The following is a 23,653-nucleotide window of genomic DNA, read 5'->3' on the forward strand; positions in this document are numbered from 1 at the left end:
CCCCATGTACTGTAGCCCACCAGGCTCCTCTGTCCATGGGATTTCCCAGGCAAGAATACTGGAGTGGGTTGCCATTTCGTTCTTCAGGATCCTGACCCAGGGACTGAACCCACATCTCCTGCATTGCAGGCAGATTTTTTATTGCTGAGCCACCAGGGAAGCCCGCACACCAAAAGGAGGCAAGGATGTAAAACTGGAAAAAAGATAGTCTCTGCAGAAAGTGGTGCTGGGAAAGTTGGACAGTTGCACATAAATCAATGACGTCAGAACACACCCTCACACTGTGCACAAAAATAAACTCAAAATGGCTCAAAGACTTAAACATAAGACATGACACCATAAAACTCCGACAAGACAGCATAGGCAAAACATTCTTCGACATAAATTGCAACAGTGATTTTCTTAGGTCAGTCCCCCAAGGCAACAGTAATAAAAACAAAAATAAATAAATGGGACCTAATCAAACTTACAAGCTTCTGTACAGTAAAGGAAACCATAAAAAACACAGATACAAATGAAAAGACAATCTATGGAATGGGAGAAAATATTTGCAAATGAGGCAACTGACAAGGACTTACTCTCCAAAATATACACACAGCTCATACAACTCAACCACCAAATAAAACCCAATCGAAAAATGGGCAGAAGATGTTAACAGACATTTCTCCAAAGAAGACATACAGATGGCCAGTGAATACACGAAAAGACGGTCAACATCATTAGTAATTAGAGAAATGCAAATCAAAACTACAACGAGGTAACACCTCACACCAGTCAGAGTGGCCATCATTAAAATGTCTACAAATAACAGATGCTGGAGAGGATGTGGAGAAAAGGGCATCCTCCTTCACTGCTGGTGTGAATATAAATTGTACAGCCACTATGGGGAACAGTATGGAGGGTCCTCAAAAAACTAAAAATAGAGCTACCACATGATCCAGTAATCCCACTCCTGGGCACATACCCAGACAAATCTATAATTCAAAAAGATATACACAACCCTATATTTGTATAGCGTGCTCAGTTGCTTCATTTTTATCCAACTATTTGTGACCCCATGGACTGTAATCCACCAGGCTCCTCTGTCAGTGGGATTTCCCCAGCAACAATAGTGGAGTGGGTTGCCACGCCCTCCTCCAGGGGATCTTCCTGACCCAGGGATCGAACCTGGGTCTCCTGCATCTCCTGCACTGCAGGCAGATTCTTTACCGCTGAACCACTGGAGAAGCCCACCTAGGTTCACAGCAGCACTGTTTACAAGAGCCAACATATACAAACAACCTAAATATCCATGAACAGATGAGTGGATAAAGGAAAGGTAGTACATATATACAGTGGAATACTATTCAGTCATAAAAAGGATGAAATAATGCCATTTGCAGCAACATGGATGCAACTAGAGATTATCATACTAAATGAAGTCAGAAAGGGAAAGACAAATACCATACGATATCACTTATACGTGGAATCTAAAATATGGCACAAATGAACCTACTTACAAATCAGAAACAGACTCATGAACACAGAGAACAGACTTGGGGTTGCCAAAGGGGAGAAGGACAGGATTGGGAGTTTGGAGTTAGTAGATGCAAACTATTACATTTAAAATGAATACACCACAAGGTCCTACTGTATAGTACAGGGAACTATATCCAACCCCCTGGGATAAACTATAATGAAAAAGAGTATTTAAAAGAATGTAATTTAAAAAAACAACTGAGCAAACTAATTGCTTTATAAAATAAAGCCATATTTAGGATATACATGAGTAGATTTATGACAATATCACTGTGATTCTTGCTTCATTAAACTTAGATGTAACAAAGTTAAGATGTTCTGCACATGAAAAACTGTTGAACATTTTATTGAATCTGTGAGACCCCCCCCAAAAAGACAATTTCATCTTGTATTTCCTATTCCTTCTCTCAACTGGTCAGTTGTAGTTAATCTTACCTTAAACTTCCCATCTGATGAGAAGATGCTAACCCATTTATTATCATAATCAGCAATGATTATGTCCCCACTGGGATGCACAGCTACTCCTGTGGGACGCTGTAACTGCCCAGGAGAGCGTCCTCGTATGCCAAAACGACTTTTGAACTGTCCATCATTGGAAAATATCTGAAAAACAAATTACATTCATTGCAATGTGAACAGAAACCATCAGGAAAAAAACAGTGAAGGATATCTGTCATAAGGACTACAGGGCAGAACATACAAAGCCTATTTGAAGTAAAGCCTACACACACATGATAAGCTTCCCTTTCTTTCCTTGCATCTTAAGCCTTAAGTAGGAAACTGCACCTGTATTTATTTTATCAACATAAGTTGTTAAAGGTATACAATTAGGAGCCATACCTGCACACACTGGTTGTTACTGTCAGCAATCAATATCTTTCCACTCGTAGATGCTGCTACCCCTTGAAGATTTGTGAATTCCCCTTTGTTTCTTCCTTTGGTACCTAAAAATAAATGATAAAACCAGAGAAAATTAGGGACTTCCTTGGTGGTCCACCAGTTAAGACTCCACGCTTCCATTGCAGGGGGCACGGGTTTGATCCCTGGCTGGGGGACTAAGATCCTATGTGACACATGGAGTAACCAAAAAAAAACAAAACAAATACCACAGAAGATTAAACAATAGAGAGTTAGATTTCTCAGTTATAGCAAGAGAATTATTCAGTCCTCTGTAAGTGGCCTGAGAATGCAATGTTTTTTAAATTACACTTTAAAAAAAGAGGAGCCCTTCCCACTGACCTAATCCATAGTCTACTAAACCTGTCTTTCAGACCAATAAAGTCTTTGCAACATCACGTTATGGGGGGCAAATACCAATCTTTTCTTATTAACCTGTGGCTGCAGACTACTATGATTAAAATATATAGATTCCACAAAGACATGATTATAAAAACTAATTACAATATTGAGGATATTTAGTAGCAGAGGGTCTTATTTTGGGGTTGTGCCAAAATCCCTTCTCCAGTTCAGCAGTTCTTAGAAACCTGGACACTTGACTTCCAGCACTTTTAACTAACTACAAGGTCACAGGTGTTATAAAACCAGCAGGCTGATATTCAACCACTGGAGTTATCTACAAACTATTTTCAAAGACTCAGTGTCTCATTAAGCTTCTCTCTCCTGTAAAAGGTATCCTGACATGCTTTCCAGATTAAATAAATAAGAAAGGCAAAAGAAAATTAATTAATGTAAGAAAATTAATCAATGTAAGTAACAGCCTCATCCTTCCCAGAGTTTTTTACCAAAGAGATGAAGTAGGAGGGAAAAAAGCTTAAAGATGTCTACGGTTAACAGATGTTTGTTTTTATTTCAAAAGAAGTAAATAAATAAAATAACTTATTTTAATAGGACCATGTAAATATTAAAGGATGGAAATAAACTTTGCTCAGAAACGACTGGGAAGGAGGTTTAAATTTTCACAGTTGGAGAGCCAGAGCTAGGCCTCAGTTTTTTAATTTCATTTACATTCAAAAGAGTAACTTGATATTTGTTTTTAGACGTCAATGCAATTCCCCAGGAGAGCAAAAAGAGGCTGGCAGTGGCCAATGTCAAGGCCCTATTGAGGTTGCTTAAGAACAGGGAGACTCTTCAGAAACTGGTTTCTGCATTTAGGAAGTGAAACTGTGACAGAATTAAACTCAAAACAAAATCGACAACAGAATCGCTGGGTGAATCATCTTCTCAGCTGGTTCTTATCAAATCCACAAGATAGTTGTTTCATTGAGGTCCTGGGTCCAAACACGATGACTCATGATCTCTGTCTCTTTTTATAACATGAAATAAAAATCTGAGGCCCAGATCCTCAAAAGAACGTCTTCCACACTGTAGGACAAACAGTTCTATTTAATTTCGGATGTTTCAGAAAAGGCGATCTCTATACTTATCTGCACAAAATCCCTAGAATATGAAGGTACATGGGATCAGCTAATACTTTAAAAATGGTGTGCTGATATCTGTGTGGGGGGAGGGGCAGGAAAAGGGGTGGCAGGCCCTTGAAAGAGGTACGTGCCAACATGGTATTTGCTTTTGGGCATTCCTTCTTAAGTCTGAATAACAGCTGATTAACAGGTACAGCAAAATGAAAGCAACAATTCTTCTAAAATGCTCAGTTTATACTTTTTAAAAGGCAGTGGGGGCAAGGCCAGGGTCTCGTGAGAATAAAAGCTTAATTTATCAAAAACGTTGATAAACAAAAGCATGGAAGTTATTAGCAAGATAAGGAACTGAGGACCAAATAAAGAAAACATAATAAAAGAGAGTCCTACCAGTGGACTGGAAAAGAAGTGACTGTAAAGAAAACCCAGGCCATTTTGTAAAACTGGAAGTTTACCCATGGCCCAGAGGGAATGCAGGCAGAGGAAAGAAACATTGAGAAGAGGATGGGAGTAAGAGGCACTGGGCCGAGTAGATGCACGTTGGTTTGCTGTTCTTAAGCCTGCCTGTTGCCCTCTTTTACTTAACTTCTGGCCCATCCTGCCAACAGTGTCTGTGAGTCTCTCAGTCGTGTCAGACTCTTTGCAACCCTCGGGACTATATAGTCCATGGAATTCTCCAGGCCAGAATACTGGAGTGGGTAGCCTTCCCTTCTACAGGGGATCCTCCCCACCCAGGGATTGAACCTAGGTCTTCCGCATTGCAGGCGGATTCTTTACCAGCTGAGCCACAAGGGAAGCCCCATCCGTGCTCCCTGATCGTGTTAAGGACAAAGCCTATTCTATTCAGAGAAGACTCTGCAGGCAGCAGCAGTTGAGGTTTGAAAGGAAGGAAAAGATAGAGACTAGTGCTTTAGTAGATGTTCAGTGGTTCCTCTGTTAAAAAGATTTAATTGTCTTTCTGAAAACATAGAGGTGATGCAGAAGGAGGGGAATATCTGAGCAAAAAAATATGGACACCTTTTTTTTTCTTTGCAGAAATAAACACACATTTTTGAGGGTCAGTAGAAATGGGAAACAACTGTATAGGGGATGGTCAGACATATAATTGGACTCTGTATCAATATCGTTTGGAACAAGTGGAAAGAAGACTCTGCCAGTTTGAAACGGATGCGAGATGGTTCGTACATGCTCTGAGAGGAAAGCGTCTACAATACAGAGGACCACACTGCTGGGGGAGGTCCTCCCACCCCCACCACGCCCCAGGCGATGTGCCGGCCCAACTGTCACTCTTGGTCTCAAGTTAACAAGAGCTTGAGATCGCTGCCACACACGTCAACAAAATCTCAGGGCTGGAGGCACATCTGTTAGATGGCTTATATTTTTTTTTCTTAAATTAGATGGAACAGGCTTTGCCATTTCCTGAGAATTAAAGGAAATCCAGCAGAATACTTGAGGGACAACTCATGCTGACTATTTTTATAAGGAAAATCTTAATGTTGAGTAATGATATGCACAGAATCATTATGCTGAAATGCCCAAAGTCCAAGTGTTTAAAAGTGTCTTGGGTCCAAAATAAACAGAAATTCCAGAAGTTAGAAATAATTTGGAGTGATGTGTTCCTTTTCAATATATTTAGTAAGACTATTTAGTCCAAAGAAAAATGTCTAGCCCGCCACAACGTATTCTATTTAGGAAAACCATTTCTTTCATAACAAATATAAGTGAAGCATAAAACACATATAGTCATCATAAAATCTTTCTCTATCTAACAGCTACATCTGGGCTATAAAATGAGTAATGTGAATTTCTAAAGTAATTATAAACTATTTGGCAACAATTCCATAAGATAATTATACTTGTTTCCCCCCAGATTTTAAACTAGCCTATGAAGCACAGAATGACTTTTTATCAGCTTCTTATCCATGCCCCTGCCCATGCCTCTAGGAAGATTACAGAAGTAAGGTAATAAGTTCCTAGGCTGAAATAGGGGATCACAATTGCAAATTTCTTCTCACTCCCACTCCAACCTAGTAAGAAAATTAACGCTAAATACACCTAGATACTTAGGTAACGCAAAAGGACGAAACAGCCAGACACAGGGTTTAACACGGGATTTTCAACCAAGTAGGTGCTTAACGTATATTTGCTGAATGAATGGGTCTCTAAATGAAATATGAATGACTGAGTAAATGACAACCCACATTATGTCATGGGAAAAGGAAGTGTTCAGTAATACTGATAGCACTTTCATTCATATACATTCTCTGACGTACTCCCTGTCACAACCCCAAGAGTCATCAGCAGGATAAACATCATCATTCCATTTTAAAGATGAGGAATTGAAGCTAGACATATCACAGAGTCAGCAAAGGGACAGAGCAATGAATAAAACCTGGTTCTCCTAACCCTTTACAAAATACATATTTTTAATACATACATTGCTTCTCTCTAATTGGGTATCAGGTTTCTGAGGTGAGGACAACTATTCTTTGGGTTCACATAAGCCATGCTTGCTCCATAAAAATTTTTGAGGAAATTCCATTTTAACTGGTTCACTGTCTCCCTTATTAAACTATGAGCTCCCCAGGGGAAGCTGCAACATCTGTCCTGTTCTCTGCTGCAGCTTACAATACAGTGCGGCGTCTGGTACTTGGTAAATAGCAGTGGCATCTTTCCACATGTGAAACGCAAGAGACGTTCCCAGGGATGAGTTTCTCAAGGAGTGGGTTTCCTATAAAAACATCAGTTGCCAAATTAGCATACTCTCCTTCCTCAGAGATTTTAGAGAGGGAAGATGATGCTTTGCAGAAATGAGGCAGGGAAGAGGGGCATAAATTATCCTATCTTCCTGTAAAGCCTCTGAACTCATGCTAAGTGATTTTATACAGCCATCTGCTATCACAAGAAAGCGCACTGATCTGGAGTACAAATGAATGGTTCATTCACCACTTCCCAAGGACTCATTAAGGTATGCTGGATGAATTGCATAACTTGAAACGATTCATCTGTAATTCTTTCATTCCCTCCCACCTCTTCATCTTCCCCTTTGTTCACTGCTTTTCTTAAATAGCTCACAAAACCAACTCACAGCTTTTAGTCAGCAAACTCTGACAGTGCAGGGAAAAACAATCTCTTGATGTTTTAAGGCTTTATCAACAGATGCACTAAGCCACTTGCCTGTACTCCTTCAGGTTTGTTTTCCAATTTAACATTAGAGTAAGACAATAATTGACTCACAGTGGGCATGTTATGTTTTCATGTGTGGGAGGTGTCAAGTATCTCAACTTTGGAAAACTGCAGAAGTTGAAGGACATTTCAGATGAAGAGGAACTACCATGCAATTAAAAAGGCAGGGGCCTCAGAGTCACAGGTGGCTTGGTTCCTACTTGGGCTCTCCCGAGCCTCCACTCCTTCAGAGCTAAGGATGATTATATGTGGTCCTGGTAATTTGGTTTGTGAGGGTCAAGAGCTGTAGGCTGGGGAGGAGCTCTGATTTCTACCACTGGCCCTTTCTACTGTCTAAGAGCTCCCCTTATGCTGATTTCAATGAATTCAGTAAAGCTGCAGATACAAAATTAACATACAAAATTCAGTAGCGTTTCCATACATTAACAATGAATTTTCTGAAAAAGAAACAACTTGATTCCACTGATAACAGCATCAAAAACAATAAAGTACTTAAAAATAAATTTAACCACAGAGCTAAAAGATTTCTTATCTGAAATCTACAAGATATTAATGAAAGAAATTGAAAAAGACACAAAGTGGAAAGATATTCCATATTCATGGATTGGAAGAATTATTATTGTTAAAATGTCAATACTACCAAAAGACATCTACAGATTCAATGCAATCCCTATCAAGAGTCCAGTGGTATTTTTTACAGATGTTAAAAAACACTTCTAAAATCTATATGGAACCACAAAAGACCCTGAATGGTCAAAGAAATTCTGAGGAAGGGGAACAAAACAGGAGGCCTCACATTCCCTGATTTCAAGCTATAATATAAAGCTATTGAAATCAAAATAGTATAGTATTGGCATTAAAAACCAATAGACCAAAACAGAATTGAGCCTAGAAAAAATACCCAAATATATACAGTCAACTGATATTTTGACAAAGGTGCCAAGAAAAGACAGTGGCTTCAACAAATGGTGCTAGGATAATTGAATACTCACATAAAAGGATGAAACTGGACCTCTGTCTTACATCATAGACAAAAGTTAACTAGAAAGGGATTAAAGATTTAAATATAAGTCCTGAACTCAGGTCTTGTTTCTTCCTAGAAGAAAACACAGGAATAAAGCTCCCTGACATGAGCATTGGTGAAGATTTTTTGGATAGGACACCTAAGGCATGAGCAAAGAGTGCAAAAATAAACAAGCAGGACCATATCAAACTAAAAAGCTTTTGACAGCGAGCAAAAGAAACCATCAGCAATGTGAAAAAACAAAAAGTGGAACGGGAAAAAATATTTCACACTATGTATCTAATAAGGGGTTAATATCCAAAATATATAAAGAACTTACACAATTCAACAGCAACAAACCAAATAACCCAATTAAAAACTACGGGAAAGACCTGAATACGTACTTTTCCAAAGAACAGTCACAAAGGTCACGTGAAAAGAAGCTCAAGGTCACCAGGTATCAGGGAAATGCAAATTAAACCCACAGTAAGACGCCCCTCATGCCTGTCAAAACGGTCACATCCAAAAGACGGAGCAAATATGGTGGCATGCTCAACTAAAGATCCCTCATGCTGCAGTGAAGACCTGGCCCAGGTAAATAAACTAAACAGACGAACGGCGGCATGGATGTGGACTACTGGGCCTTGTGCACTCCTGGTAAACTGGTAAAGTCACTATGGAAAAACTGCATAAAGGATCTCTGAAAAGAAAACACAGAACTACCATTATGATCCAGCTTTTCCACTTCTGGGTATGCTCCATGTCTGGCTGAATAGTGTGACTACTGTTCTGCTATGAAAGGGAGAAAATCCTACCATTTGCGACAACATGGGCGGGCCTTGAATGCATTTCGCTGGCTGAAGTCAGTCAGTGAGACACAGACCAACACTGTATGATCTCACTCACACGTGAAATCTAAAGCAAAACGAAGCAGGACTTCCCTGGTGGTACAGTGGTTAAGAATCCTCCTGCCAATACAGGGACACAGGTTCGATCCCCAGTCTGGGAAGATCCCACTCGCCGCAGGGTGACCAAGCCCCGGAGCTAGAGCTCCTGAGCCTACGCGCTGGGGCCTGCGTGCGGCAACTCCTGAGCTTGCGTTCCTAGAGCCTGTGGTCTGCAACAAGAGAAAGCGCGCAACAAGAAGCCTGTGCACCACGCCTAGGGCGCAGTCTCTGCTTGTCACGACTAGAGAAACCCCCTGAGCAGCAGTGCAGACCCAGTGCAGCCAAAAATAATAAATAAATAAAATGAAGACAAAACAGAACTCACACTAAAGAGATCAGACTTGTGGTTACCAGAGGCAGGAGGGTCGGGGAGAGGCAGCCAGAGATGAAGTAACTTCCCTGACTGTGTGGTTTTGACAGTGTCACTGCTGGGGCTGGAGCCAGGGCCAGCCCGCCTCTGTGCCCACAGCCTCGACCATTCACTCTTCACCCTTGCATCCCTGCATCACTAAAGTCAAACAGCCTGATGCTCCGTTGGGTCCTCAAGCCCTGCCTGCTCCCTCCTAAGGATGTTAGGAATCTGCATTTCCTCTCCACTCGCCGCATCACTCAACTCCAGCACTTGCAACAGCTCACATGACCGCTGCAACAGGAAGCAGCCCCCTGCCTCCTGGGGAACACTGCCGGTAGATCCCTAGGCTCTCTGGAAATCAATGTCTCAGTAAGTCACCACATCACACCACGCTGTTCAGTGCCCTCCCCTTCATCCACACCGTGATGACGGTTCTCAAACCTCAGCGCGCAGAAGGGTCGTGGGGCTGGAGGCATGCAGATTCCTGGTCCCGTCCCCGGAGATTCTGATTCTGTAAACGCAGTTCAGAATCCAGGAATTCTAATTTTTGCCAAGCACCCCAAGGACCTCAAGTGGTTTATGGGAAACACAGGTGTACAGAACAAAGTTTCTGCTTAGCAAGGAAACAACTTCTTCTTTGCTCTCTTCACTTTATTTCACGCTTCAGGTAATGGAATCATTATGGTTCCTGGAACTACTCAGTGTCTGATCTTCCCCTTCACCTAAACCTCCCCTTTCCTCCTTCTAACTGGCAGACTCTTTCTCCTTCAAAGCTGGCTTAGGTTTAGGTGTCATCTCGAGAACCTTCCTTAACTCCCTGCTACCTGTCAGCCTCCCCATCCCGCCTGCTTCTGAAGGTGCTCATTCTGAAGGTACCACATCTGTCAAGTCTGTCCCCTTCTAGACTGTGGCCTCCCCTAGGTCAGGCTCAGGATCTGAGCATTGCCGCCTGGCCATGCGTCGGGCACACAGTAGAAGCTCAAACAGCAGAGTTCCATTTAACTAGGGGGCTGGATGATCAGGGAGGAGAGGGGAAAGGAAAGTCAAAACTACCCTGGAAAATCTTCTATTATCCAGAAAGTAATAGTTCACTTGCACAAAGAGACACAGGTGTTCAGGCATGTACACAACATAGCTGTCATGTATCTGCCCTTGCGTATCTGTTATAAACCGAACTGTATCTCCACACAATCCATATGCTACAGTCCAGTCTCAACCTCCAGTACCTCAGAATGTAACTGTTTTTGGAGTTAAGATCTTTAAAGCTGATTAACTTAAAACAAGGCCCTAATCCAATACGACTGGTGTCCTTATGAGGAGAGGGAGAAACACCAGGAGTGTGTGAGCAGAAGGGGGCCCTTCAGAGGACAAAGCAGCAAGCAGGCAGAGGCCTCCGGGGAAACCAAGCCCGCCGCCTCCTTGAGCCTGGGCTTCAAGCCTCCAGACTGTGAGAAAATCAATCTCAGTCTGTGGTACTGTTATGGCAGGCCTAGAAAACGGAGACATCATCTTTACTTCATTAACAAACGTGGACTTAGTGCTATATGCCATGGACTGTTCTCAGTGCCTCATAAACGTCTAAACACTTAAACACTTCCCCACAGTGCCCGTGAATCTCCAAGGGTGCATGTCTCAATGGGTAGAAGGGGAGAAGAGAGGGTCCCCTTCCCCTGGGGCGGGGCTGGGCATTCAGAATATAACTTGGGAAAAAACCCCTAAGAGACATGTCTCTTTCCTCAGGTGAGATTCACAGGTGGAATGGTGACGATTGAAAGTAACAATAGTAAAAGGACGGTCATCTTTAACTCAGCAGTTACTGCACATAGGCAAATGCAAGCCCTAAGAATTCCTTCTTGTTTCACACCCACGGCAACTTAAGAATTAGGTAAGATTTCATTGCCTTTATTTTAGCAGAGGAAACTGGGTTAAGAAGGGAGAATCAGAATCTGGCCCAGATCTGGCCCTCTCTCCACTTAGCACACTGCCTGGGAAGTGGACCCAGTAACTTGGCTGGGGGAGGGGAGATTCCAAATGCAAGACTGAGTTAGCTCTTGATGCAGATCAATGGGGAGCAGCAAGGTCAATTGTTTTGGAAGAAAAGGCAGCAGGGAACATCTAACAGCCTTAATAACAGCTCGTGCAAAAACAATGGCTGTGGATTATTTAGCTCTTCCAACATGCCAGGCATTAAGCTTGGAACTTTGAACAGTTCTGAGAAGCAGATATTTTTATCTTTCCTTTTTATGGACATGGAAACTGAAGCCCAGGGAAGCTGGGAGACCTGCCCAAAGTTGAAGCAAGTGGCAGAACCGGAGTGGCAGGTCTGGGAGGCTCCAATCCTGTGCCACCCAGCCCACCCCCTCTGCTTTGGCAAGTGTCTCAACAGCCTCTGCACCCAACTGCACAAATGGCCAGTGAATGGACCAGGGCCTCCACGCACTGAGAAGGGAGCCTGCTTGCTGGATCACAGTCTTTACCAAGATCTATCCTAAAGAATAATAAATATAGAGTATTAAATAATAAAGAGAAATGAATAATAAAAAGAGCAGCTCTTGCCCAAGAATGTTCCAAGGAGCCTTATTTTCCCAAGATGTCCACAGGAAAAGTGCTATGGTCAGAAGAGCTTGGAAGTGTTGCCTATTATCCCTCCACTGCCTGTGAGACCTACAGTGTACATCAGCAGATTCTAAAGGTACACAGTAAAAAAAATAATAATAATCTGTTTCCCTCACTTAAGCTAAGCTTTCCCCAATCTGTCTGAACCACAGAACTGTTTTTCTACATGTGTCAGTGACCATACCTTGAAGACCTTTTTAGAGATACTGCAGTGGAGGACTGAACAGGCAGAAAGAGAAGCAAGTGGGAGCCACTTTTGGATATAGTAGCTAACATGTAGACTTTTTTTTCTTAAGAATTATCAAATTGTGAGGACCTCCCTGGCTGTCCAGTGCTTAAGACTCCATGCTATCAATGCAGGGGGCCTGGGTTTGATACCTGGTCAGGTAACCAGATCTCAGATGCCACATGGCTTGCCACAAAATAAAAAAAATTTAAAAATATATAATAAAAGAATTAGTAAAGTGTTGGTTGTTTTATTTAGTTTGTTTAGAAAATAAACAGCTTTAAAAAATTGGAGGCCATAAAGCTGACAAGGGAAGGACAATTTGCATTCCCAAATCTCTTGGTTCATCCTAAGCCATTCTGCTTCCATCCCAACCCATTCTATTCTCCAGGTTTCCACCCACCCACCCTCTTAAGGCTGCTCTCCAGCTACACGCAGATGGATATAACCACAGCTTGCAATGCACCATGCCCCTTATCCCCAGGTCTTACAGTGTGGAAGCAGTGAGAAGCATCAGACCCTCTGCCCACAGTTACCTCCTGCGCTGGCACATTCCAGAGAAACACGTGATGTTATTTGATAGAAGCATGTCTCTGCCTTTGGGTTAGGCAGAAGTACTCTAAAGACATTATTCCCATGGGGGGAAAAGATCGCCAACATTTCCTCTAAAATGTGCAGATTATGTACACACTGCTATATTTAAAATGGATAACCAAAAAGGACCTACAGTATAGGAAAGGGAACTGTGTTCAGTATTATGCAACAAAAGAATCTGAAAAGAAGAGATACATGTATCTGTGTAACTGAATCACTTTGCTGTAACCTGAGACTGACATTGTTAATCACCTACATTTCAATATGAAATAAAAAGCTAAAAAAAAAAAAAAAAAAAACCTGCTACAAAAAAAAAGTCCAGATTAGAGTGCTGTATTTTTCTAATTCTCTTTCTGCTTATTTTCAGTTTCTGATTTTCCATAATACATACGCAGCGCTGGCGTGTTGAGAGGAGGAGGAGGGGAAGAAGGAGAGGGGGGAGGGAGGAAGAGCGAGCAGGGAAGGAGGAGGGGAGAGGGAGGAGGAGAAGGACACAAACCTCTGGAGAAGCCTGCACGAGCTCACCTAATAAAATACACCAGTTTATCTCCCACAGCCCAAGTTGCAGTTGCGACCTGCCAAGTTGCAAGTCGCGACACTTCCCCAGTCCCCCCTTGAACCAAGCAAAATCCCGCGTGCAGGCGCAGCGCCTCTGGCCCCTTACCCACGCGGAAGATCAGGTCGTCTTCGATGGGGTTCTCTTTTCGCTTCCCGGTGCTGTACATGCTGGCGGGCCTCTTGACAGCCTTCTGCTTCACATGGCCGCTGCCCGGGGACTTCACGCGCCGCTTCACGCCCTCGGTGGTGGGGGACACGTCCGCCGAGCGGATCACCTTCAGCTTGAACGGGCTGCCGCGGATGTGTTGGTCGTAGAGACGCAGCGACAGCGTGAAGTCGCCCTCCTTCTGCACGGTGTAGAGGAACTCGTACGTGCCGTTCTTGTTGTCCAGGATCTCCCCGTCGGCCACGCTGCCGTCCGGCGTGCTCAGCTCCGCCGTCAGGTAGGCGTTGCCCGTCTTGCACAGCTCGCCGTCTTTGTCCTTAGTTGTTATGGTAACGGACATGGGCTGCCCGATGATGGTCTGCCGCAGCCCCTCGCCCGTCGCCACCGTCTCGGAGGCGACGGCGTTGGTGGTCAGAATCGTCCCGAGGTTGTGGATGGACTTCTTGAGCCCCTCGGTCTCCACGATGAAGTCCAGCTGGTCGTTCTCTCGCGGGTGCAGCGGGAAATCCTGGTCCGCTAGCTCGTTGAGCTTCTCGCTCATCTGCTTCTTCACCAGCAGCACCTCCGTCTCCGTGCCGTGGTTGAGGGCCTGCGCCGTGAAGCTGCTGCAGCTCTTGATGCTCTCCTGGCCCTCGAGCAGGGTGTCCAGCTGCGACTGGAGGACCTGCGGGGAGAGCGAGCCGCTGAGCGCCGCCCGTGGCGGGCCTGGGGCGAGGGGGGTTCCGTTTAACCCAGCGAGCCCGGCTGTGAAGCTAAATCCTAAGTCGCCTTCCCAGCCCCTTCTCTTTCCCGTCCTCCTCGCTCCATTTCTCCCACACACATTTCTGGGATCATGTGTCTGGGGTGAGCAGAAACGTCACCGAGAGCTTGGCAGCCAGAGTGCTATGCTCGACATCTGAAGTATTCATTACTCAGTTTCTTTCCCTAATGTTCAAAGTTCCCCTGTCATCACCTCAAGGAACAGAAACCAGACAAATAATAGCTCCACCTCTGAATATCGGAAGCTTTCAGCCCTGGTTTTGTGATGGGACGTGCAGAGTTAAACGGAGGCTGCAGTCATGGTTCACTCTGAACTTGACTAACAGGTTGGTGTGGGTGAGAGAGTCATTAAGAGACTATTAGACATTATAATTAAGGAAGGAAAACAATCCAGTTTAACCCTAAATCCTGAAAGTATTACTTTATATTCAGCCTTGCCTTTTATATAGTCAAGTTATAAAGGGGTACTTAAGGCCACAGAATCATAGTTTTGGTGAAAACAGGAAGGAAAACATAGCTGGAAATAGGAAAAAATATGCTGTTAAGTAAAAGCTACTCTTTACCGTCTGTGCCACCAGGGAAGCCGCTAAAAGCTACTCTTTACCAAACAACAGTGACACTTAAGAACCAGTTTGAGTCCACTTTGCTGCTGTGGAACCCAGGAAGCTGGCGTCGGGGAGGCCCGGGACCAATCCTCCTGTGAAGGACCTGCACGACTGGAGTCTTACCTTGTGTTTGAGGCCATAGTTGACTTCCAGCTCCATGAGCAGCACACTCTTGCGCACGTTTAAAGTCTTCTGGAGTTCATCAAAGGTAGAATGGATGTCATCCACAATACTGGCCTTTTGGTTGGTTAACTGATGGATGATTTCCGAGATGAACTGAAGAGCAGAATCTATTTCTGGGAGCCTGGAGGACAGTTGGCAGAGGTCGTTATTCTAGTAACATCCACAGGGAAATAGTAAAAACAAAAACTATCCAAACACTATATTTTGCCAAGCAACATTTTCTATACCTTTCATCATCTTGAAAAAGTAATAACTGAAGAACAGAATGATAAGACATGCCATAATTACTGACTTTGAGAAAAGAGATTTTGAGGATCCATGTCTATTTCAATCTACCTCAGTCATTTATTTTTAATAATTGATGGTACAAAACCTCGAAGCTCTCTGAACCCCTGGGCTTTTTCTCCCACTCTAAATCAGGCACACTCTACAGTGGACAAGCACAAGGTCCTACTGTATAGCCAGAGAGCTATATTCAGAATCCTATGACACAGCCAAATGGAAAAGATTATTATGCATCGCAGGATGTTTAACACCATCCTTTCCTCTACTCCCCACCCCCCCACAGCTGTGACATTGTCTCCAGACATTGCCGATGTCCCCTGGGGGACATCATGGTCCATGGCTGAGGACCACTGTTCTAAATAGACAGCTATATCTTTTCCCCCAATCACATGAAAAACTTACCCAAGCTCGGAGTTTCCTGTGAACTTCTTGCAAGTTTCCAAATTCTTTTAATTAGTACAGAATAGCCACACTTTTCTCACTTCAACTATTGGTAAAGATTTATTTTCAGCTGGTTGTTTATTTCCTCCCTTTGATCTTTCTCATGCATCACACAGCTACCCTCTTCCTTCATCTCCTTGCCAAATAAAGAGCCTGGAGGCAAGGAAGTAGAAGGAAAACTGAGCAGTCGCTGCTCGGGACCATTTTGCTGGGCTCAAGCAGAGAGGAGCCAGTCACAGTTGGCATAATGGCCTGTAAGTGAGTCAAGAACAGTAGCTAAGAAAGGCTCTTCAGACAGCCTGGTTTCAGGCACAAACTTCAGAGATCTGAGAGCGTTTTCCTCGAGTATATTTTCTTCATTTGATCATACGAAGGTGCTGAAAGAAAAGCCTACTTATAACAAGGGGATTGCAATTTTACCAAGGGGCAGGGCATCACCCTTATCGCTCACCAGTTTATGACCACAGAGCTGTGATCAAAGGAGAATTTACTTGGGTGACATGAACCTTCTGTCCCACTGGGACATGAAATCCGGAGGCCGCAGGCGGCCAGCCGTGGCGCGGAGGGAGGCGTGCACACCTTTTGTTGACGGCGTCCAGCTGCACCTGGAGCGAAGCCTTGTGCTGCTCCACCACGTCCTTGAGGGGCACGGTGGGGTGCTCTGCGTGCTCCCCCTCCGTGCACTCCCGACACATGGCGGTCTCGCAGGACTGGCAGTAGAAGTCCATCACCTGCGGACGACACAAGAGCGGTTCCCGTTCTTGGCCACTGACCGAGCACTGACCAGGCGCTGGGTCTTCCCCAGCACGCTCTCAGTAATGCCCACAGCCTCCCCAGGATGTGGACAGTGTTACATCCAGCGTCACAGGAGAAAAGGAAAGATAAACTTTTGTGTGCCAGGTCTCAGACAGAGGTGGATCGGACTCCAGGGCAGCTGCTACAGTCGTTAACCCAGCTGTACTTGGCCACTGCGGTAAGGCAGAACAGCGCAGTGTTGAGGTTCTCAGATATTTGGGTCTCAGGACTCCTTTGCACTCTTTATAAATGACTGAGCACTTGAAGTGCTTTTCGTTTATGTGAGTTATATCTACAGCTACTTATATTAAAAATGGAAACTGAGAAACATTCCAAATATTAATTCATCAAAAGCAAAACTAAGCCCCATTAAGTGTGACCATAAATAATATGATTTATGGAAAGTATATTTTGCAACACAGAAAATCCTGTGAGAAGAATGGCACTGCTTTCTATATTTGTAAATCTCTTCAGGGTCTGGCTTCACAGAAGACAGCTGGATTCTCATACCTGTTCCTCTGTGAAGTCTGTCTTGATAGCACATGCCATACAGTCTCTGGAAAATACCACTGTATACTCTTGAGAGATTGGGAGTGAAAAAGGTAAATAATGCTTAGTATGATCATACAGTTGTGATCTTGTGGATCCCCTGAAGTGGTCTGGGGACCCATGAGAGTTCCTGGATGGCACCTTGAGAATTGCTGCTGTTTGGATAAGAGATGAGCAGGACAGAACACTTTGCATCCTGGCTCCACCACTTACATGACCTCACCACGTCTCAATTTTCCCTCTGTCAAATGGAGACAATTGTGCAACCTACTAACCTACTTCACAGGGCTGCTATGAGGATTCAGGAGAGTAATTTGCACAAAGAACTCAGATGATGCCTGGCACTGACAAACAGTCCCTAATCAGTAGCAGCGATGATAATGATGATGATATCATTTGCTTACTTGAAAATAAAACCACTTTATCCTGATTAAAGATGAACTCTTGGTAATAATATAACATAAAGCCTGAAAGTTTCTTTGTGAAGGCATTCCCCTTATTCTCTCAGCTGGAAATAACTTCTTCCAATATTGAATTCCCAAAGCACTTTGAAGGGGGGAGGATTTTTTTCTTAAAGTATAACACACATCAAAAAAATGGCATAATTCCTAACACAGATTGATTTTTTCATAAAGTGAATGCACCCACTAGAGCAATTTTATTCATATCCATTTTATGAAATATTTATAAGATTTTAAGTTACTGAGCACTTAAACACTTTCAACCCAGAGCCTAGGTAACTCCTTACACAAAGTAGGTATATAATGATACTGCTGAATGTATGAAACATATGCTGTTTATAAGAGACTCACTTTAGGTTGAAAGTAAAAAGATGGAAAAAGATATTCCATGAAAATAGTAACCAAAAGAGAGCTGGAGCGGCTATTCTAATATTAGACAAAATGGATTGTAAGACAAGTTGTTAGACAGAAAAGGACTATCAACTATACTTCAATTAAATAAGGACATTAATAATGACAAAATGGTCAATCTGTCAAGAAGAGATGACAATTATTAACAAAGCAAAAACTGATAAAACTGAAGGGGGAAATGGACAGTTCAATAATAATGGTTGGAGATTTCAATATTGAACTTTCAATAACGATAGAACTATTAGATGGAAGATCAGTAAAGAAATAGAGAACTTGAAAAAAAAAAAAAAGAAAGAAATAGAGAACTTGAAAAACAAGCCAACTTGATCTAACATCCACATATAGAACATTCTGTTCAATAACAATGCATTTTTGTCATGTACACATGGAACATTTTCCACAATAAACCATATACAAAAGTCTCAATAAATTTAAAATGACTGAAATCATATAAAGTATCTTCTCTGGCTATAATGGAATGAAATTAGAAATCAGTAACAAGGAAATCTGGAAAATCAACAAATACGTGGAAATTAAATAACATACAGTAAAATAATGAGTCAAAGAAAAAATTACAAAGGAAATTAAAAAATAGCTTGAGATTTTTTATTTAAAAATAACAACATACCAAAATTTGAGAGACAGTACTCAGAGCAAATTTTATAGTTGTATATGTCTACATTGAAAAAGAAGATCTCAAATCAATAAACTTAAGCTTCCACCTGAAGGAACTAGAAAAAGAAGAACTAAACCCAAAGCAAGCAGAAGAAAGGAAACGAAGATCATAGTGGAGAATAGAAAAATAAGAAATCAATGAAACCAAAAATTGGTTCTTTGTAAAGATCAACAAAATTGACATACTATGGACTGTTGTAGGTCAACAAATTAAATAACCTAGATAAAATGGATAAATTCCTAGAAACAGAAAATCTACCAAAACTAATTCAAAGAAGAAATAGAACACACGAATGACCTATAAAAGTAAAGAGACTAATCAATATTCAAAAAACCTCCAACAAAGAAAAGTCCTGGGCAAGATGGCTTCATTGGTGATTTCTACCAAAAATTTAAGAATAATTAATACCAATCCTCAAAGTCTTCAAAAAGTAGAAGAAAAGGGAACATTCATTCATTCTAATAGGCTGGTAATACACTGACATCAAAGCCAAAAACATCATGGAAAAAGAAAATTATAGACTAATATTCCCTATGAATATAGGTGCAAAAATCCTTTACAAAATACTAGTAAACTTAATCCAACTGCATATTAAAAGGACTAAACATATAACCAAGTGGAATTTATTTCAGAAATGCAAGGGTGGTCCACATACAATAATCAATATATGTAATACACCATGGTAATAGGATGAAGGGAAGAAAACCCATATGATCATATTAGCAAATGTAAAAAGAGTATTGACAATACCAACATACTTTCATGATAAACATGCTTATCAAATTAGAAGGAAAATTCCTCAACTTGAAAAAGGGAATTTACAAAAACCCCACAGCTTCTTTAATGGTAATTCCCTAAGATCAGAAATAAGAAAAGGATGTCCACTTTTGCCACTTCTTTTTTTTTCACTTTTGTCACTTCTATAACAATGTACTGGAAATTTTAACCAGAGCATATAGGAAAGAAAAATAAATAAAATGCATCCACACGGGAAAAGAAGTAAAAATTTCTCTATTCAGAGAAAATCTCCAAGAATACACACATGCACACACATACATACAATACAATATTAGATCTAACAAATTAATTCAGTAAAGTTTTAGGATACAAGATCAACAAACAAAAATCAGTTGTATTTCTATCCACTAACAACGAAAAATCAAAAACTTAAGAAAATTCCATTAGAATAGCATCCAAAAGAACATAAAATATTTAAAGAATAAATTTAACCAAGAAAGTTTAAGACTTATACACTGAGAATTACAGAATATTGTTGAAAAAAATTAAATAATAATGGAAATAAATGGAAAGATATCTTATACTTATGACTTGGAAGACTTAATATTGTTAAGAGCACAGTATTCCCCAAACTGATCTACAAATTCAATGAAACAGCTATCAAAATTCTAACTTCTTTTTTTCACAGAAGTGAACAAGCTGTTCCTAAACTAATAGAGAATTGCACTGGGACCCTGAATAGCCAAAACAATCTTAAAAAAGAGTTTGAAGAGCGAAATTGGAAGGCTCATATTTCTAAATTTTGAAACTTACTACTAAGCTAGCGTAATTAAAATTGTGTTACCAACCTAAGAACAGGCATATAGATCAATGGAATAGAATTGAGAGTTCAGAAGTAAAACAATACATTTATGGTCAATTGATTCTTGACAAGGATGCCAAGACCACTCAATGAGGGAAACAGTTTTTTCAAGAAATAATTCAAAGCCACTGGATATATAAAAGAATGAAGCTGAAACCTTACTTCACTGCATATATAAAATTTAACTCAAAATAGATTAACAACCTAAATGTAAGGGCTAAAACTATAAAAATCCTGGGAAAAAACCCATAGGGTTAAATCTTCATGACCTTGGACTTGGCACCAGATTCCTGGATATGACACAAAAGCACAGCCAAAATAAAAAAGATAAATTGGACTTTATCAAATTAAAAACTTGTGTATCAAAGGGCAGTAACAGAAACATAAAAGGAATGGGGAAAATATTTCCTAGTTATACATCTGATAAGGATGCAGTATCCAGAACATATAAAAAAACTCTGTAACTCAAGAACCCAATTCAAAAATTGTCAAAGGAATTAAATAGACATTTCTTCAAAGAGGCTAAATGAATGGCCAGTTTTCACAGGAGAATTCTCTCAACATCATTAGTCACTAAAAAAATGCAAATCAAAACCACAATGAGACATCACAGCACCTAGGAGGGCTAGACTCAAAAAATCAGACAATAACAAGTGTTGGGAAGAATATGGAAAATCAGAACTCTCATACTTTGCTGGTGTTCAGCTCTACTATATGACCCAGCAACCCAAGAGAACTGAAAATATATGTACATGCAAAAACTGTACATGAATGTTTACACCAGCTTTATTTGTAACAGCTCAAAGTGAAAAGTGGAAACAACCCAAATATCCATCAACTCATGAATGGATAAATTCATGGTTATAAATTGTGGTATATTATTTAGCCATAAAGAAACGAATGATGTTCTAATATTCACTACATTATAGATGAACCTTGAAAACATTATGCTAAATGACGGAACCTAGACTCAAAAGGCCACATATTGTAGGATTGCATTTATATCAAATGTCCATAATGGACATATCCTTAGAGACAGAAAGCAGGTGATGGGTGCCAAGGGTTGGGGTGGTGGGGAGGGGATGAGGAATGACTGCTTAATAGGTACACAGTTTCCTTGGAGGATATAATGAAAAACTTCTGGAATTAGTAGTGATGTTTGCACAACCTTTTCAATATCCTAAAAAGGGCTTCACTGGTGGTTCAGTGGTAAAGAATCCAGCTGCCAATGCAGGAGATGTGGGTTTGATCCCTGGGCTGTGGGTTTGATCCCACATGCTGTGGGGCAGCTGAGCCTACGTGCTGCAGCTACTGCTCCACAAGAGAAGCCACCGCAATGAGAGGCGCACACACTGCAACGAAGAGTAGCCCCTGCTCGCCACAACGAAGATCCAGTGCAGCCAAAATAAAAAGTGATGAAAATAGGGACTTTGCTGGCAGTACAATGGTCAAGGCTTCCCCTTCCAATGCAGAGGGTACAGGTCAGTGAGTTAAGATTACAAGTGCCTCTTGGCCAAAAAAAAAACAAAACATAAAACACAGTATTGTAACAAATTCAATAAAGACTTTTTAAAGAGATCCACGTCAAGTAAAAATGTAACAAATTAAGTAGTTAGAAAGTTGAATTTTATCTGATTTTTACCTCAATTTTAAAAAATTGTTATCTTTGAAGAGACAGCAGCAGACCTGCGTAACTGTCCCTGGTTCAGTTCAGTTCAGTTCAGTCGCTCAGTTGTGTCTGACTCTTTGCGACCCCATGAATCGCAGCACGCCAGGCCTCCCTGTCCATCACCAACTCCCGGAGTTTACTCAAACTCATTCCCATCGAGTCGGTGACGCCATTCAGCCATCTCATCCTGTCGTCCCCTTCTCCTCCTGCCCCCAATCCCTCCCAGCATCAGGGTCTTTTCCAGTGAGTTAACTCTTCGAATCAGGTGGCCAAAGTATTGGAGTTTCAGCGTCAGCATCAGTCCTTCCAATGAACACCCAGGACTGATCTCCTTTAGGATGGACTGGTTGGGTCTCCTTGCAGTCCAAGGGACTCTCAAGAGTCTTCTCCAACACCACAGTTCAAAAGGATCAATTTTTTGGTGCTCAGCTTTCTTCACAGTCCAACTCTCACATCCTTTTTAACGGCTGAGTAATGTCTGTTGTGATCTCTCCATTTTCATTTCTAATTTTGTTAATTTGGTTCTTCTCACTTTGTTTTCAAATGAATTCTTTAACTCTCACATCCATACATGACCACTGGAAAAACCATAGCCTTGACCAGACGGACCTTTGTTGGCAAAGTAATGTCTCTGCTTTTTAATATGCTGTCTAGGTTGGTCATAACTTTCCTTCCAAGGAGTAAGCACCTTTTAATTTCATGGCTGTAGTCACCATCCGCAGTGATTTTGGAGCCCCCAAAAATAAAGTCTGACACTGTTTCCACTGTCTCCCCATCTATTTCCCATGAGGTGATGGGACCAGATGCCATGATCTTAGTTTTCTGAACTGTCCTTGGTACTGAGTCCTAATTGTTTCCTGGGAAGCAAAGGCCCTGAAATCATTTCGAAACATCAGCAACTAGTTAATGCTTGTCCTTGGTTCTGACAGCTTTGACTCAAGCTGAGACCTCATTATAGGAGAGAGCGGCCCAGCAGAGCTCGTCCACCTTGGGTGAGATAACCCTGGTGCTCCTAGTGCTGGGTGGCCCGGATGAGCTTGTAGTTGTTGACAGGTAGCAACATTTGGGTTCATTAGAAGAGAGAATGGCAGGACTATATGCATAATAACAGCTGTAAAGGATGGTCAGGGCCTTGCAGCCAACCCAGAGGCTTTTGGAAGCGGGGGCTGATTCTTGGCAAGGCATTCTTCATGAGGTTCTCTCCTCCTCACCTCTTAATGTCCTCCTTAGTAAGGCACCTAAGCCAGCAACAACAGGGCTTAAGGATTATTTGTGCTTTGGGACTTTAAGGCATGAGCTCAAATTTCTGGTGTAAGTGCAAAGAACCTCTTAAATAACTGACCATTATTCCCATTTTTCTTTGTATCTGAACAATGCAGCTGTGGCAGTTTAATTAGAAGACAGATAGTGTCACAGCACTTAAAGTAAGTGACAGGCTTTCATCCACATGTGCTAACAGCACCAGGCAGTTTATGATGGCAACATCCGGCTTCATTGTTAATTACCCAATTTTATTAACCTTCAGACGCTTGAATTGTTTTCAGAGATTTACCCGTGGCAATTAACCGCAGCCAATTTTCTGTAATGTTGCATGCATTTGGCTTGAATATGCAATGAGGACCCCTGTTTCAAAGCAGCGGCAGTGAACTCCTACGATCCATGATGGAACAATAGAATG

At 41.8% G+C, this 23,653-nt stretch overlaps 1 protein-coding gene and 1 long non-coding RNA gene across 13 annotated transcripts in view; one reads left to right on the forward strand and one right to left on the reverse strand.

Moving 5' to 3' along the window:
* The window catches only part of TRIM2 (tripartite motif containing 2), a 186,119-nt gene that overhangs the window by 28,793 nt on the left and 133,673 nt on the right, over positions 1 to 23,653 (reverse strand). For all 12 annotated transcript variants that reach the window (XM_043484424.1, XM_043484357.1, XM_043484366.1 and 9 more), the window contains exons 4-8: positions 16,394 to 16,545; positions 15,029 to 15,209; positions 13,482 to 14,205; positions 2,359 to 2,462; positions 1,954 to 2,121 (exon numbers count right to left, since the gene is read on the reverse strand). In XM_043484424.1, coding sequence (XP_043340359.1) covers positions 1,954 to 2,121; positions 2,359 to 2,462; positions 13,482 to 14,205; positions 15,029 to 15,209; positions 16,394 to 16,545 — 1,329 coding nt within the window. The remainder of the gene's footprint in view (positions 1 to 1,953; positions 2,122 to 2,358; positions 2,463 to 13,481; positions 14,206 to 15,028; positions 15,210 to 16,393; positions 16,546 to 23,653) is intronic.
* On the forward strand, positions 14,180 to 15,600 carry LOC122451480. Its single transcript, XR_006272419.1, has 2 exons — positions 14,180 to 14,626; positions 14,879 to 15,600. It is a non-coding gene; the product is annotated as an uncharacterized LOC122451480 (long non-coding RNA).

Source organism: Cervus canadensis, chromosome 1 (genome assembly GCF_019320065.1).
Source record: "Cervus canadensis isolate Bull #8, Minnesota chromosome 1, ASM1932006v1, whole genome shotgun sequence".
Lineage (NCBI taxonomy): Eukaryota > Metazoa > Chordata > Mammalia > Artiodactyla > Cervidae > Cervus > Cervus canadensis.